This window comes from Dermacentor silvarum, chromosome 2 (assembly GCF_013339745.2).
Source record: "Dermacentor silvarum isolate Dsil-2018 chromosome 2, BIME_Dsil_1.4, whole genome shotgun sequence".
Taxonomy (NCBI): Eukaryota; Metazoa; Arthropoda; class Arachnida; order Ixodida; family Ixodidae; genus Dermacentor; species Dermacentor silvarum.
Genome location: NC_051155.1, coordinates 38,900,357 through 38,918,723, shown reverse-complemented (window position 1 = coordinate 38,918,723; position 18,367 = coordinate 38,900,357). Strand labels below are relative to the sequence as shown.

General features: G+C 50.0%; 1 protein-coding gene across 1 annotated transcript in view; it reads left to right on the top strand.

Moving 5' to 3' along the window:
* Positions 1-18,367, top strand: part of LOC119439972 (membrane metallo-endopeptidase-like 1) — a 306,684-nt gene that overhangs the window by 52,358 nt on the left and 235,959 nt on the right. Inside the window, exon 5 of the mRNA XM_049662691.1 lies at positions 8,165-8,242. Within this exon, the coding sequence (XP_049518648.1) occupies positions 8,165-8,242 (78 nt within the window). The remainder of the gene's footprint in view (positions 1-8,164; positions 8,243-18,367) is intronic.

Sequence of the window (18,367 nt, the reverse complement as noted above, 5' to 3'; positions counted from 1 at the left end):
AAAGCTCGTCGTATGTGTACTTCGAGCCTTTTCCGGTGTTCTTTTTTCCAGTTGAGCATCGCAGCCACGTATGTGATGTGACAGAGTACAAAAGCGTGGACCATTCTAATGGCGTTGTCCTCGCTCAGTCCCCTGTGCCTATTCATGATGCGCCGAAACATTCGGATCGCGTTCGCAATCTTGATCTTGATGCTGTCCAGCATCACCCATTTGGAGCCGTTACTTTGGATGATTAGTCCTAGGATTCGTATTTTGTCAACCGTATATATGCGATTTCCGTCCCTGTCGTGTAACTCAATGCATGGAGTGTGGTGTCTGCGCCAGTCGTTGGACGGGCGCCCTGGTCTTGGGGGATGGTAGATGAGTAGCTCGGATTTTCTGGAAGAGCAGCGAAGTCCCATTGGGGTGAGATGGGCTTCAGTAACCGAGATGGCTTCTTGCATGCGAGATTCTAATTCCGCATCACTGCCACCAGTGCTCCAGATGGTGACATCGTCTGCGTATATGGTGTGCTCCACGTCGGCAATTTCACCCAGTGCGCGAGAGAGCTTTGTCATCGCCAAGGTAAATAAGAATGGCGAAAGTACCGAGCCTTGCGGTGTTCCCTTATCGCCCAGTTCAAAGATCTCCGAGATGTGCTCGCCTATCCGGAGAGTGGCCGTTCGATCCTCCAGAAACGCCTTGACGTAGCGGTAGAAACGTGTTCCGAGATTGTGTTCAGATATGGCTTTGAGAATGGCTTGATGTTGGATGTTGTCAAAAGCTTGCTCCACGTCAAGTCCTAGTAGCGCCTTGGTGTCTCGTGTGGGGCGATCCAGCAGAGTTTTCTTGATTCTTAGCATAGCGTCTTGCGTTGAGAGACCCGGCCTATAGCCTATCATATTGTAGGGGAAGTACTCCTTTTCCTCTACGTATTCCGATAGTCGGTTCAGGATGACGTGTTCGGCTAGCTTTCCAAGGCATGACGTTAGTGAGATCGGCCTCAGGTTTGGTAGCCCCAGCGGCTTGCCCGGTTTTGGGATGAGGACCGTGTTGGCATGCTTCCACTCTGCAGGTAGATGGCCGGTTTTCCAGGCTTCGTTGATTTGTTGCGTTAAGAACATGACCGATGTGTCGTCTAAATTTCGGAGAGTCCGATTTGTGATACCATCGGGGCCTGCTGCAGAGTTACTGTTCAGGTTGTGAATTGCGAAGCGTACTTCGCTTTCTGTGAAGTCCGCATCTACCTCCGAGTTTGGGACACCGTCGTAGTTCTTCCTTTGTAAGCTACGAGATTGCCCCGATTTAAGCGGTAAGTACCGTTTGGCAAGGTCTTCTATAAGTGCTTCGGCAGTACTGCTTTGCTTCGCGTGGTGTACTAATTTGCTTAGCCTGATCCGTTGCATAGTTTTGGACTTTGTTCCGTTTTCGTCGAGGAGGTGTTTTATGAGCCTCCACCCACTCCCTTTGCGTATTTGCCCGTTGAGGGAGTTACAGACTTCGTCCCATTGTTGTCGGGAGAGAACCACGCAGTATTCTTCAATGGTCTTGTTGAGTTCGGCGAGTTTCCTTCGTAGTCTTCTGTTGAAACGTTGACCCTTCCACCTGGCTAGTATGGATTGTTTGGCTTCGAGTAGATTCGCTAGCCGACAGTCCATTGTCTCTACCTTAGCGTCCGTCGTAATCGTTCGTTCCGAGGCTACGATGTCTGCTTTGAGCTGTTTGGTCCAACTAGTTATCGTATGCTTCGTGTTTGCTCCTGTTGAGTTGGATGACTGCGTCCGTATTGCACGAAATTTGTCCCAATCGATTAGTTTGTACTCCCTTTGCTTCTTTCCCGGTAGCTCTGCATCAATTCGGAGAATATAGTGGTCACTGCCAAGGTCTATGCCCGAGTTGTGCCAGGCACATTTCTCTACGCCCCGGACGAAAGTGAGGTCCGGTGTTGTGTCTCGACATGTGGAAGTGCCACATCTAGTTGGGGTTTCTGGGTCTGTGATCAGCGTGAAGTCGAGATCGGAGGCTGTCGTGTGAAGACGATCTCCCTTGCTAGAGGGATACGCGTAGCCCCACGCCTGGTGTGGGGCGTTAAAATCCCCACCTACAATCAGCGGACTATCTTTGGCGAGGCGCGCGATCTTGCCCAGTATGCCTCTGAATGCTTGCCTCGTGTCCTTAGGGCTGCCTTACAGATTAGTGAGAAAAATGCTTTCCTTGTTCCCTACGTGGTCATTTGGTATGATCTCGATCGTGAGGTGTTCTAGATAGCAGGCTGTGTTGCGGATTTCATGCCGAATGTACGGGATCTTCTTTCCAATCAGAATAGCGACGCCTCTGCCTTGCTCGTTTCTGTGGGCTTCGGCTTTATATCCCGTAAGGGCCAGTTCAGTTATGAGTGTTTCTTGTAGCAAGATGACGTGTGGCTTCTCGGTTTCTGATTTGACCATCTGCAGGAGGACCGCCTTTTTTGAGGCGATCCCCCTGCAGTTCCATTGCCAGATGCGGAGATTTCGTGTCTTATTTGTCATTGCCATGTTGGCTGTTGTAGCCCCCTTCACTTGCAGTGAAACCGTCATGTCGTGGGCCTTGCGCACCGACGTGTTGTGAACTCATCCTCTCCAGGGACGGTACTACAGTGTTGTTTAGATACATTAACATTTTCTGAACTCGCGTGCTAAATATGTCCATTTTCTCGTTCATTCGCACCATGCTCTCGTGCATGAGCCTCATGTTCTCGCTCATGGCGTCCATGGCGTCCTTCACGTCTGATCGCACGGCCATTCGCGGTTGCGTTACAGCTCGCTTCTTAGGAGGCGGGCATTCTTCGCGTTGTTCTCCCTGTCTCGCAATCTCAACTGGCTGGGGAGTTTCGATGTCGGTTGGTGGTCCGGGAGTGCGCGTTGGCCTACTGATGTTCGCTTTACGTATTTCAGTTAATTCGAGTGTTAGCTTAGTATAAGCGGCTTTTAGTTCTCTTAGTTCCTGTTCTAACATAGCTATCCGCTCTTTATCTGGGTTGCGGGACTCACTTTCCTTTGGCGTGGTCGTCGTAGCTCCTCTGACTTTGTCTGCCCATGTGCCGTCGCCTCCGTTGTTCTTTCCACCGAAGCGCACCTGTGACCTTGAACGACTCCTGCTTGCCCTCGCAGGTGTGTGGCTCCTCGATCGAGAGCGTGAGCGGCTGCGTCCCGGCGTCTTCGACGTAGATCGGCCTCGTTCCGCGTGTTGCTTTTCTTCTTCGACTAGCTGTGCCTTCTCTTGTTGCTCCAGTCGTGCTCGTTGTCGTCGTGCGCGTACTACGTATGGAATGAGATAGCGGGTCTTACACACCTTGTCCGCTGTCGCGTGCAAGCCCCCGCACAGCTTGCATTTCGGATCGCACACATGGGATGAGGTGGGGTTAGGAAGTCCACAGTCCCTGCATTCGGTGGAGTCCGGCTCGGGGCAAACGTCCGCACGATGTCCGAGTTTGCCGCATACGTAGCATATGTCCACTTGTTTGCGATATAAGGAGCAGGGTACCAGTGTTGGTCCATATCTTACGAAGTTTGGGACGCGAAGTCCATCAAACACAATGATCACTGATCCTGAGTTCTTTATTCTTTTCGCCGCTAGTGCCAAGGGGTTGCGGTCATTCACGATGTTTCTTTCAATCGTCCTGTGATCGTCGGCAGTGTCAATGTATCTGATTACCCCCTTGCAGGTGTCACTTGGGGCAGTTTCGTAAGCGCTGACTGCGTACTCTTTTCCGGCTATTCTTATAGCCCTTACGTCCGCATACTTGTCTGCATTTTCTCGAAAGGGCGTGCTCGCCACCATGATATTCTGCGTAATATTGGGACATATAATGTCCTCCGTGGTCTGCTCTGGATTAAGTTCTACTGCTGCCATGAGGGCTTTACTCACTGAGGTCGGTCCGATCTTTTGTATGTTCAAGCCGCCCTTTGGGCGAAGCACTATCTTGATGTTGTCTTGCGGTAGGGGTGGCATGCGTGAGGCTCTAATCACCCGGTTCATAATGTTAGGAGGCGTGCGAGAAGAGCTCACCTGCCCGCCGCTTGTATGTTGTGCTTGCTGTGGCGCAGTTGTTTCGGCGCGTTCCTTCTTCTTCGTTTTCCGGCTGATCACCACTTTCCAGCCAGTCTTGTCCTCTTGCTCATTAGGTATTGCTGAAGTAGTCGGAGTTGCTGGTAACTCCTCCGCAGAGCTATCCATTTCTTTGCTGGAAGTCGCCATTCTCTCCGTGTCGCGCCCGGCGCGAAGGGCGGGTGGCGTCTCGCCGAGCACTCGCGTTCCGACCGGCGCGCGGCGAACGCGTCGGCTGAGCCTAGCGTCTGGTGTGCACGCCTAGGGTCAGTTCGGTAGCGACGTGGACGCGGTAGAAAAGTTCTCGTAGATTCGTCAAAAATGGTGCCCTACCTCCAAATCGGGTATCCACGGTTTCCTTGGAACTTCACGAAACTCTTGGTGCAAGAACTTCGGCGAAATTGGATAGAAATCGCTGAGGGATCATGTGAAGATGACGGAGCCGATAAGAGCACGTCCACAGACCTCGGCGACCGCAGCGCCCTCGTATTTTTCTAATTACTGTTCAAACAGCACAAAATACGACGGAAGAAGAACAGGGAAGTACACAGGAGTAGCACTGCTAGCTTCCAGATGCGCCGGGGCAACAGGTTTTTTTACAGTCGAGACGCGCGAGGATAACTCGCTGCACGTTACATGCACACCACCATTAAGTCCGAGCCCGGCCCAAGCCCGTTAAAAAACTGACCTACACGGCCCGGCCCAGCCCACGGGCCGGGCAGGGCCCGGGCTTTCGCGTAAGCCCGAGCCCGTGCAGTGCTCTACTACACACTGCCGACATGAGTGCTGGTCGGGTCGCAGCAAGGGGCTCACTGGGTGGCTCTTGCCGGCGTTAACTGTACCAAACACCACACAGCACAACACCGCACCACACTTAGTAGACAAAATCCCTGGTCAGCGATAGGGGCGGCGCACCCTCTACCACTTTTTGACACCTAACAAAACATTTTTGACATAATGACACCTAACAAAACAGCATTAAATTTGTGCTAAAACAGAGCAGGCGCTGAATAAATGCCAGAAGAATGTACCCTAAATTACGAAATTCGTTAGCATAAGTGTTGTTTCCTTGGTGTGGCAGACATCTATTTATTTTATTGCGACAGTAATGATATGGACATTCCAGGCGCATTTCAGCCGTCGTCATCGTCTCCGTGAGGTTCCGTATAAGGTCCTAGGGCATTAAATTCGTCGCCGCGCGTCGTGCGCCATCCGTGCGAATAAAAGCGTGCGAGGATGAGCCGGTGATGGTGGCTCAATCTCGCGCACGCAAGGGAGGAAAGCGGGGAGGAAGCGCTCTGTCCTCGTTTGTGCGCAAGGCTCTGGGGGGGAGGAGGGAGGGGGGCGCTTTCTAATCCGGAGGCTGCTGCGTAAGGCGCGGCCGGACGGATGCGCGCCCTGCCGGCCATGTTGAAATCATCTGCGAAGGGGACAGAGTTCGCCGTGCGCTGTTTTCTTGTTTTCGCCGCTTAGTTCGCGTTGATGCGAGGGTAGCACGAAAGTCACTTCGCTCGCTGATGCTGCCGCGCTTCCTCACTCCAGCATTCTTAAGGCAAGTTCCGCTGTCATCGTGTGAGATGTGTTGATGTTTTCTTGTGTGTGCATGACACCATGCTTGTTAACTTAGTACGCCTATGTTTACAAGTTCATAAGGCCGATAAAAATACTATCGTTACTTCGTATTCCTGTCTACTAATTCGCTATCGGAATCGATGCTTCGCCTTTCGGGCGAAAGTGCGACTTTTGCCCTCTCATGAGTAAGAGATACATGCGCAAGAAGAACGATGACGACGAAGAACAAGCAGTTTTCCAAACAGCACGAGCGCTCAAGGCACTTGGCCCGAGTCGTGAACAAGTGAAAAAGCAGCGCTCAGCTGGCATTGTCTGCGTGGATCCGGTCTGAGAAGGTATCCTCGCTAGCACCGCACTGGCTACGGGAGCAGCGGGTATTCGGCTCTGGAGGCCGTGACGCTGGCAGTCAAAGGCGTGGCCGTTGACCTCGGCGACCTTCCAGTTAGGCTAATCGGGCTTCCTGCAGCCTCTCACGCTAGTGCCGAGCACTCCAGTAACAATCCCCCTTCGAAGGCAGGCCCGCGGCGGCACGCAACACAGTACCCGGGGCACCTCTTCGTCACAAGAGTAGGGTACTGGACGGAAATGGCGGCCGAATTTATCGCTAGGCCTAACCTGCCGAGCCATACTGCCACGTCATCGGCGATGACCGGGATACTCAGGTGGCTACATCGGCGGGTACTTGTACAGGATCGTCGGGTGACACGACACTAGAGGAGACTCGACTTGGACGTGGAACCCACAAGAGTCGACAACAAAAACGTGAGAACGTTCCACTCATGCAGCGACGCAGCCAGAGAGACTAAGGTTGTCAGAGTGCTGGGAGGGTTGAAGTCCAACACTGGCGATAGGGACAGCATAACGGGTTGCCAATTTTGTTTGTGTTTTAGTTAGAGCAGTATGTATGAGTTTATTGTTCATTATTCTCAGTTTGTTTGTTGGGGATACTTTCTTTTGTTTTGTATCATTAAATCACGTGTGCTGTGCCACCGTACCTGTCTCAGTCCACCTCATAAACATCCGCGCCCCCGCGATTCGTGACATACCCACAATCACTACATCTATATGTTGAATAAGGAGAATCGGACGTGACGAAGGCCATGAAAGGAGTCATCAATCCAGACAACACGATAGACGCGCTTCTCCGTTACGTTGTTCAGCTTGCGTTATTGAAGGCGAGAGCGCAGTGTACCACCTACCTCTTCCACGGACAGAATGCATTACGCCCAGGTCCTTCACGAAGTCGGAATGATAATGAGCACAAGTACGTGTATTCTGTGTGACTGACTTCTTAGAGGCAGTAGAAATTTTATTGAGATCATTCATTGAGATCAGGGGGAGAACGCTTGGTTCATAATGGGGGGTTTGTTTTGTTGTCGATATTGAAAGCCAGCAGCCAGCAAAATGTGTAAGAAAACGTATGTTCTCTTCTTATGTGAGTAATTATCTGGAATTAATAATTGTTTTAAATTCTAGTGAGCGCGTGACGCTAGTAATCTGCAGCACTCGATACAACTGTGGAATGGGCAGCAGAATCACCTGCCGGCTCTAATAGGCGACGACATTTTTGTTGAAACGTTGCCATTCGCAAGTAAAACTGAACTCCGTTGTCAGCTTTGTCAGCTGGAATATCAAATAGCAAGGCAGGTACCATGGCAACGTTGGTGGGAAGAATACCGACGCTAGCAAATCTAGACAGCATGTATTGGTTAAACGATTACCACGTTAACACTATACCAACGCTTAACGGCATTCACCAGTCAAGCTCAAACCCCATGCGAGTGATCTTGTGTGCCACAGCGACGGCTTCCAGCGACGAAACAAGCCGTTGCGCGAACAGATCGCCAGTTCTTGTCTCTTGATGGCTCGGTTCAGGAAATCTAGATTTCGCCGCCCGACGCCTGGAAGAGCTATGAGCGACTAGCCAACAGCATCAAACCGGAAGAGAATGTACATCAGTGACATGCTACCGGGTTGTCGCACGAAACTAGCAAACGACCAAAGTGTGATGCGTGCCAGGATCAAATAAATAACAAGAAAACCTACTGCAAGACCTTCACACATATTTTATGCTGTACTGTACGGCAAAACAAACTACTTAAGTTAGTATAGCTTGCATCAGGCCAGTTTCGGTACGCATTTCCTGCCCTCATACCAGCAACGTCCGGGCGAAATCGCTCAAAGTCATCGCTCACGTAGAGTTAGATTCGTAGGCGCCGAGTCGATGCTACCACAATCTCCATGACGTTGCATGTCGCCGTCGCGCGCAAGATTCATACATGGGGTGACAGGACAATAATCCGACAGCCAGTTGGTGAGTGCGCCGAAATTACGCACTTTTATGCTCTAGAGGCAATATGCACTGTCCCAACCTCAGTTGTATCGTCCTTATGTCCTGATTTCCTTTAGCATGTCTGCAAACAAAGCTTAATGTCATGTAAACAGTAGGCCCATTCACCTCACATATCGAACGTAGACGTTGTTATCTTGTGGTGCTACCATTGATTAGTATTATTAATATCCCTAGCTCTCCAATCCTGTGAATGTTTCCCGGCCGGCTCCTTCTATTGCGTCGATCTCCGAGCTACAGCAGAATTTCTCAAATGTAAGTCACTTCTTCTATTGCTTGAAAAATACACTTAAGGCACAATATTAAGCACATCACACGAACGTGAATAAGTTCATTTCCGTACCCAATACATATTCGTGAAAGAAATAGCGGTCAATCAGCACTAATAAGCACGAGTGCGCTCAGCTGCCAGTGCTATAACAACCAAGGCCGCCCGCAACCATTTCTGGCATTTGAATTTCAAGCAGTTTTCTATCATACGGTACAAGTAAAAAATTACATTTCCTTTCCAATGACTTCGGTGCGGAGCGCCAGCCGTGCTCCGCACCAAATCAATGACTTAGTAATGACTTCGCTAGCTTAGACCATATGCTCTGGCGTTGGCCCTCGTTACGAGGCACGGAACAAATAAATGAGGACAAGTGGCTCTCCGCTATCAAGAGCCCCGATGCCGAGGCGCAACTATGGGCTGTCCAGAGGGCCCACGATGCGGCGGTCGGGCATGGCCTGACTGTCCCAACGTGGGAGCGGCCCGCTGCGCGCTGAGTCGCGTACCTCAGGACGTTCATTAAAGTTTTACATTCGTCCATCCATCCATTTCCTTTCCAAACTATTTGCGCAGATTAGTTTAAATTGCGTGGCGCAGTACCACGGATAGATATACCTAGACTACAGAAATGCACCGAGGGCATAGAGGAAGCAAACATGCCTACACACTTAAAAAATACATCAGAGCTATCTTGTTGGACATGTAGAATTCTTAAACGTCAGCCAGGAGTTCCTACCGGCACTCTCCCAATACCATCAAGATACCTAAAGGTCGTTCAAAAATTTCTATTGGCACTTTCCCAACATCATTAGGACTCCTGACGGTCGTTCAAGAATTTCTACGGGCATCTAGACTCTTGGCGCTCATTTAAGCAATTCTACGGGCACGTTGCAATCACCATTAGGACTCTTAATAGTCCATCAAGAAGTTCTACTGGCAGCTTCCAAACACCATTAGGACCAAAACAAAGTGGCGGCCGCTCCGCATGTAAAGTCGCTGTCGGGCCTGAGATGGAACCTATGTGCGCAAAATTTCAACGTCAACGATGAGCCAAGTAGTCAGAAGACCGTCTCTTTGAAGTACGAGCTTACCACGTAGACAGGCACGGACACCAACGCAACCGACGTTTGCGAGTCGTCGCAGTGTGACAGGATTTCGAGCCGTTGACGCCTGCAGATCCGGCTGTCGTTCGGCTGGTATCCGTGTGATCGCGGACTGAGGAAAAATGTCGCGCCGACAGCGCTCTTTCCGCAACGCCTTCACCTTTATGTACATTTACTCGTGATTCAAATGGCTCAAAACTTTCATTCGAAGTTGAAATGCACAAACTTCAGTCCTTGCCAGACGACCACATTATTTGAAGCCGATGTCGATCCACTTCAGCAGAAGTATAGGTCTAGCGTGTTAGACAAGTTCGTGAGCTAGCTACCACAGATCTGAATTAAAAGTAAAAAAATTCGTTAGTATAAACCGGTTTTGTATATTTCAGTTTTGTTCGCAACGAGCTAAAATCAAACCACTCCTCGCACAATGTGTACAAAGGAAGGGGCGACAAGGCAAGCGATGCCAACACCAATCAATATTGATGCTCCCGAAGTATGTCAGTCACTCTCGGCGGCAATTCCCTTAAAGTATTCGGGTCATACATATGATGGGTAAATCTGAACGCATTGTAGTGAATAGTTTCACGGAAAAGCCGTCATGCTCGGTTTTGTTCCAATGCTAAACCGATAGGCGACGATATATACCCTTCGATACAGGAATGTAAACAACCGCCTAGCTTAGGTGCCAGCGAGGTGCCCGCATTGGCATCGGCGTTGTTGAGGGAAACCGCTGCTCCACCAGCAAAGCTTTTTCATTGGGCATTTACGCTGGGAATTTCACTGAGAATTCATTAGTACTAGTAAAATTCAGTTGGTGAAGTGCCTCTGGTGTGACTTCTTGTATAGCCTTGTTCCTTTCTATTCTTTATTGCTTTTATTTCGCTGCGCTTGTGCTATGTACGGCTGAAACAGCCAATTTTTCTTGATGCAAACTTGTCCAGCGTTTCTCGGCTGTATACTGCCGATGTTCTTTTCCATTCGCGCTCGAACAGAGTGAGAAGCATAAAAGCGATGGATTTGCGTTTTCTTAATAGTAATGTAGAAACTTTTCCACCGATAGGCTCGTAGAAACATTATTTCGGGGTGCGTAAAAGAGGGGAGTCTCACAGGCAAAGCCGATGGCTCAAGCCGAATCCCTCAACGCGTGAATAACCTCGACGAGTATCAAATTTCTGTTGGTTTTTCTTCCTGACTGAGGTTTTTGATCTATAGCTTTTGTATTGAGGTTTTCTTTCAGATAGTGTTTTGCAGTGCGACTTATTCACGTGTGATATTACTGCCACTGCGTTATTTCGTGAGTTTAGCGTGGCATTGGACTGTGTAAATAAGCCTGCTGAAGCTTAGTGACACTGGGTCTCGTGCATGTCGGCCGAGTGTTTGTGTTTTCAGTGTTGTTCTGACTGACACCTGCTGTGACCCAGAGATTGCAGCTGAAGCTCATAGGGCCATAAGCGTTGTTCTCAAATTAGAATGGAACACCTTTCTAAAGCGGTTCGCCGAGCTTTTACTGGGCGAAAGCTGTTGGACACACATCTGCGGCTACGACCACCAGTGCAATCCATCCGGACACCGATGCCGTGCCCTGCTGTTATGAAAGTGCGCATAATCAAAGCGCGCACCGCGTATCACCCAAGCCAGCAAAGAAGGACGTTGGCCCCACTGAAGCTTTGACAAGATACGCGAAGGTTACGGCATCGAGATAGCGGAGAGAGAGCACGGGCGTCGTAACACTCTGCCACTCTGCCAGACCCCAGCAGAGCGAGAGAAGGTGTGCGACAGGACGAGCGTGCGCCAACGGATGAGTCACCACCCTCGAAGACGCTTCGTCAGCTGCGGCTGGAAACGTGAGAAATGTCTACAAGCTTCCCAGGCTTTGTTCGTGCTATGGGAGCACGACTCAGTCCGAAAGTTTTGAGACACGCCGGGGAAGGCTATAAAAGCGCCGAGCGGGAATCAGTAGGGGGGATCAAACCGCGCCGGGGAAGGTACGTGTAGACCGACCGTCTGCAGAATAAAGCGATTCCCCGGCAAGCTTGACGACGAGTTCCTCGAGCGTCTGCCATTTCCGTAAGAAGTTCCTTCTTCCATATTTGCCCCAAGCTACGCCGAGGTCGTCCAGCTCAAGACCAGCACGGGTAAATACGAGTGGAGATGTTGCGTTCGTATTAATTCTATACTGCAGGTGTTCAACTCTTAGTGCTTGTCGTTGATTATTTTCCAATGTTTTAACACCCATCTGAATTGCAGTGTGATGTGCCTAGCCGAAGTGTGCTTGTGTGTGCTTCAAGAATATACTTGAAAAATATATTTTGTTGTGTTCTGACAAATCTGTGCTCTGACTCAGTCTTTGGGCAACACAGTCGGGGTTCGCCTGTACACCAGAAGGCCTCATATTAATTTTCCGTGTATTCACTGAGTTATTTTTTGGAAGCTGATAAGTCGGCTTTGGAATTTGCCCTGGCGTTGGTGCCTCGTTCACGCGGTGTGTGACAATATTTCTGGCGTCCGCAACAGGACCTGTCTGGTGCAAATTGTGTGTCATTAGTATGGAAAAAGAGCCTGGGGTAGTTCACATTACTATTGTAAACTATTTCGAGTGTTGTACCACGTTTCGCTAACTTGTGTGCAGACAGCAGTTCGATAGTCAAAATCTAGGCAGTTTTTTTTTGCACGCGGCTAGATTTTTGAAGGACGTCATGGATCACGAAAAATTAGTTGCCCTCGGTGAGAAGATGGGTCTTTCCGGAGCTGAACTCCGGAAATGGATTAGCCAGAAGGAAAAAGATGTTGTAGAAAGAGAGAGAGAGAAGCTAGCGGATGAAAGAACCAAAGAAGAAAGTGAAGCAAAGGAGCGCCAGATAAAAGAAGAAAGGGAAGCAAAGGAACGACAGATAAATTGACAAATAGAGGCAAATGAGCGACATATTAGAGGACAAAGAGAGGCTAAGGAGCGACGCATAAGAAAACAAAGAGAAGCTGAAATAGCGTAGACCGAAAGTCAAAGACAGCACGAGTTCTAAAGCGAACGAGTTCGTTTGCAGCAGCGCACAGCTGGACGCTCTCGCTCAGGCAAGAGTTGATAGCACTCAAAGGAAAGAAACTAGCTTCCGTCTGAAGCCAAGCAAGTTGCTTCTGGTATTCCATGAAGGAAAAGATGACCTGAATGCTTACTTGCACAGGTTTGAGACAATTGCTAAAAGCCAGAATTGACCACAGGATCAATGAGCCACTGACTTGTTGTGCACGTGTTTGACAGGCGAAGCACTTAGTGTGTACGGTAAGCGGACCCAATGGATACCTCTAATTATGGGAGGGTGAAAGCCGCTCTTCTAAAGAGATTTAGGTTCACCGAGAAGGCTTCCGCGATAAGTTTGGGACCGGAAAGCCTGCCGATGGCGAGACTACTACGCAATTTGCGCGCGGCTCAGCCGCAAAATTTATAAGTGAATGGAACTTTCAGAGACTGCGCAGGTACGGTGCGCTTAGGGACCTTCTGCTCAAGGAGCAAGTTCTCATGAGTTACCACCCGAACCTGTCACTCTATCTGAAAGAAAGGAAAGTTAAGTCGCTTCATGATTTGCTAGGACTGGCAGACCAATTTATGGAAGCGCAGGGACGCACCACTCTCTGCAAGATCAAAAAAAGAGGGGCCAGAGGACGCAAAGAAACCGGCATGTGATGAAAAGAGAGATCGTCAGAAGCCCGTTCCGATGTGTTATCTCTGTAACCGACTGGGCCACCTTGCTAGCAATGCTCGGAGCAATTTTACTCGCCCCATTGATGCCAGGTGTTTTAAATGTAGGTGAACTGGTCACGAAGCCGAGACATGCCGCAATGGAGGGAAAGAAGCTCCCAGGCATCATGTGTGTATGCCCCACCAACACACCAAGTAGAAGACATAAACGCCGGCTTTGTTGAACTGCGAAACGAAAAAATAATTTCTGTTGTTAAAGCTGTGATGACACCACGCTCACAATTTCTCCTAAAAGGAATGCCTATACTTGCCGGTAAAATGGCAGGAAAACCAATCACGGTGTTAAGAGATACCGGCAGTAGCACAGAGGCTGTCTGAAGGGACTTAGTCAACGATGATCTCACAGGCGAAACCAGTTTAGTGTACCTGGTCGATGGTATGACTAAGAAGCTTCTTGAAGCCAACATTGACGTCGAAACCCTCTATTACAGTGGGAGTGTCACTGATTTTTGTATGAACAAACCACTGTATGCCCTAACCCTAGGAAACATCGATGAATTTCGAGCCCCACACGATCCGAAACCTTTGGAGGAAGAGCCGAAGATCGAATTATCAGCAATCGAAGAACCTCGCGGAAAACCATCAACTGCTGACGAGAACACCACGGCAGCTGTCACCCTAGCTCAAGCAAAGGCTCAGGCAAGGCCCAACCAGCCCCTTTCCCCGCCCGGTTCCGAGAAGAACCCGACGGGAATCATAACTACGACAAGTAAGAAGAACGATCAGGACTTGTTGCTGGGCTAGTTGGTTCATCTTATTCTGTAGTGTTTAGACGTTCTTTCCTGTCCTGACTTTTTTCCGTCCTTGGTTGCGCCTCAACACTACGGAACAAGAAAAACAAGACGAGTCTTTAAAGATATGTTTCTCGCAAGTCGGCAATTATCTCAAATGCCGCAACAGCAATTTCACGGTAGAGTTCTTTCATGAGAATGAGTTATTTTGCAGGTACTACAGGGAGAAGAATTGACGTTATATTCGACAGCACGTAGTACCGAAGAATAGCCGAGAAACCGTAATGAAGCTGGTCCACGACGGAATTACGGCCGGACATCTGGGTACCGAGAAAACGAAAAACCAAATTCAGGAAAATGTGTGCTGGCCTGGCGCAACCGCCGATGAGAAACCATTTGCGGCATCGTGCGATATTTTGCCAGCATAATTTCCCAAAAGGGAGCGTGCGGCATGTCGCTCTTGCAAGGTGTCTAACATTGACACACCCTTCAAGCGAGTGGCCATTGATATAGCAGGCTCTATCCACCCACCATGAGGATGAGGGAACCGCTATATTATAACGCTCATGGATGGTGCCACGCCCTATCCCGAAGCTGTAGCACTCCCGAGCATTGAGATCGAGCGAGTCGCAGAAGGTCTTGTCGACATGTTCTCGCGTTTCGGTGTGCCGAGTGAGTTCTGAGTGATAGAGGCCCCAATTTTACTTCAGAACTAATGAGAGAAGTGGCACGCCTTCTATCAGTGTGCCAACTCTACACCGCTCTCAGTGGGTGATTGGAAAGTTTCACGGCATCCTAAAATGATACGCAAGCTCATGTGCGCAGACAAACAACCAAACTGGGACCGTTACCTAGGGCCGTTGCTGTTTGCATACTGAGAGGTGCCCCAGGGAAGCCTCGGATTCTCACCCTTTGAGCTACTATACGGCCGACATGTCCGAGGACCTCTGGTGATCCTGAAAGAAGTATGAACCAAGCAAGAGCTGGGCGAGGATCTAAGGACAACCTACCAGTACATATTCGACCTCCGAAACCGGGTGGAAGCCACGTGTCGCCTGGCCCACGAGGAACAACCAAAAGTGGGAGCCCGCTACGGGAAACACTGCAAACGGAAAACCAAGGAGTGGAAATTCAAGCCAGGTGACAAAGTCCTCATCTTGCTTACAATCGAGAACAACAAGCTCCTGCTTCATTGGAAGGGGCCATACGAAGTCCAAACAATAATTGGGGACTTCGACTTCACAGTCAAGACGCCGAACGGGCCAAAAATCTTCCACGCTAACATATTAATTGAATACACATAGCGGAAAGCAACCCTAGGCATGCCCAATCAGTGTCAGGCCTTCGTAGAGGTAAGCGACACGGGCGAAGAACAAGAAATCCCCATCCCAGAATATGTAAAGACATAAGCGGTAGAAGACGTGAAAATCCCCGCCAAATTGACCGGTCAGCAAAGGGAGGAACTGGAGGAAGCAATGTCAAAGTATTCTACCATCTTTTCCAATGTTCCGGGCAAGACTGACTGCATAAAATGCCACTTGGAGCTAACAACAGACGCCCCAATTCACGTCAGGCAGCACCATTTACCATTTGCTACTACTGACGACATCGAAGCCGAGGTACAGCAGATGAAGGCTCTCAACATAATTAAGGTCTCGAGGTCGCACTGTAATTTCCCAGTGCCTACTCGTGGATGAGCCCCACAAAACCAAATGCTTTCTGCTCGATTTCCGGCGTCTGAATGACGTACTAATTGCGTATTCAGAACCCTTGCCCAGAGCCGACGCATTTTTCGCCAGTGCCGCGAAAAAGAAATACTTCTCTAAGCGAGGCTTCGTAAAAGTATACTGGCAAATCCCACCTCAACCCTCCTGGGTTCCCGTTTTTAACACCCCCGTCCCCCTTGCGCGCTTCGCGACAGGTCGCTGCGTTCCCGCGGGCAGAAATGATATAATAATAAAGCAATACATGCAAGTATCATTGTTTCCCGTGCATCCGTTTTCGTTTCTCCCAGATATATGGCCATGTGCACCAATTTTCTCTACGCCCCATCCTTTTGGATACACAAGAATAGAAAACAAGAAAGAAGAAAAATGTAGGTCTCATTGTCCAAGCCCACATTTTCGACACCAGATAAATACCTACTCCCAGTTCCCATCTCTGCTCAGTGCTTTGGTACGCACTGGAAGGAAGACGAAGAAGAAGCCGTTCGATCAGGACCGCACATGGGCTTCCGCCTCTACATCGCTAAACTTCCGGATAATTGCCATCGACGCCGCCCCAACCAGCATCAATCGACTCCTTACGTCGAGTAGAACACGAGGACACCCAAATCTACACTGGGAGTCTCTTGCTCCACGAATTACCTGCCTCTCAACTTCGTAAGCGGCGTCCGCCCAGTTAACCCTAACGACGAGTACGGCCGATCGCCATCTCTTGCCGCACTCGAGACCTAGGCTTAAGAGAGGTTAGGCTAAGCTCCCTAGAGGTCTGGCCGAAGACATTGATCCACTCCGACGAGCCAATGGCCACCAACGACGGTACCGAGATGAATCTCGAGCATACACAAATCCCACTTCGTGACGAAGCTGACGGCGGAGACTGGCTCACTGTTAAGTACGGTCGGAAAAAAATATCAACTCCCACCAATCCCCCACTTCAACCCCGACACCCATCGGTCTCCCGACTAGCCCGACTCCCACCGCTGCCCCGAAACGACCTCAAGGTCATCATCCACCCCCGAGAGGGACTCAACCTTGCCACATGGACCACGCCGCAGGTTGCTGAAGGCATCAAGATGACATGTCAGCACACCACCACTGAGCACGTACGGACCCTCACGGTAAGAATTGACCCAGTACAAAACATCGCTATTGCTAGCACACCAAATGAAGAGCTAGCTATGAGCATCCGTCACATAACTACAATTCATCTGGGCGGTCGAGAATTTGCGGTCACGGCATACGTGGCGGCAAATTCTCCTCAACGGTCTATATGCACCTGGTAGTGAAATATTACACGCCCGGATGCTTGGACAGACCTCCGCGGCAGTGATCACATTCACTGGCAAGACCGTACCCTTCTACGTGCGATATTACAGCGGTGAAGTACGCTGCAAACCATACAGACCAACGACACATGTCTGCCGCATCTGCCACCAAGTAGGCCACCGGACAGATGTATGCCCAACGCCAGAAGTCAACGTGTGCCCCCAGTGTGGTGCACGAAACCCCACTCAGGACCACCCCTGCCAGCCCCGGTGCGCCCTATGCCAGGGGTCCCATTCTACGGCTTCCAAGGAGTGCCCTGATCGACTAAAGAAGATACCCCTAGCATGACAAAGGACCAGCCGCCATGACCACTCACGATCGAGGTCTCGGTCACGCCCAGGCCAGCGACGGAAGCGTTCCAGCTCCAGGTCTTGCTCCTGCTCGCGGAACCAACAGGGAGTGACCCGGAACCCCAGCGGACCTGCTGCGCCGGGACCACAAACGGTGAGCTGGTCAGCACGGTTCTTCCCCTGTCACACAGCCCCGCAAAACAACACCCTCTCACCACATCTACACCCAGCACCCACCCCACACATTTCTTTCCCCAAACACAATACTGATATTCAACAACAAATTCTAGCTGAGCTAAAGGCTATCAGAGAGGAGAACAAACGCCTCCACGAAGAAAACAACAAACTTCGCACGCACATTGCAGAATTATACGCCAGTCGTACAACCAGTCAGGAGTCCGCACCAATAAGCACACCCTCATCACTATCATCTTCGGAGAGTTCTGAACCTATGCTTCTCGCGGAATCAGCAAAACCGACAGAAATCGCGCAAGTCGAAGAGAAAGTCGATGCACTGCAACAGCAGATGCTAGCCATGCAGCAAAGTATTCAGCAACTTGCAAATGCAATCGAAGAAACGCGGCTCGCGAAAGATCAGCGACGAAAGAAGGTGAAAACAATGGCACAACAGGAAGTAGAGCAGGGACACCCTGCCGATCCACCCGTAAACCAGGATGAATAGCAAAACCAACCACAGCAACGAAAACCCACTCTTAATCTGGCAATGGAATTGTCGTAGCTACAAACGCAAGCACGGATCATTGAGACAGTACATAAGTAACGCCAATACGGCGCCGAGCGTCATCGCACTGCAGGAAACAGGCACACACCCAACTCAAACCGGCTACAACACACATACTACCACGCCTGAAAGCCGCGTGGCCACACTTACAGCTAAAACGCTCACTACAATACAACACACAGTAGATGGCAGTGACGTCGACCACAACCTAATTGAGATCCTACCCCTCCGAAGAGGCCGAAAGAGCCTTTTCATATTGAACATCTACAGCCCACCCAAGCAGAAGCAGGCCAAGTTCGACTACTTGATCACAAAATCGATTACCCTAGCCAAAAACAACAGCCTACTTATAGTAGGGGACTTCAACGCGCCTCACCAGGCATGGGGCTACACGACAGCCACATCAAAAGGTACTGCACTCCAGTATATGATACAGCAGCAC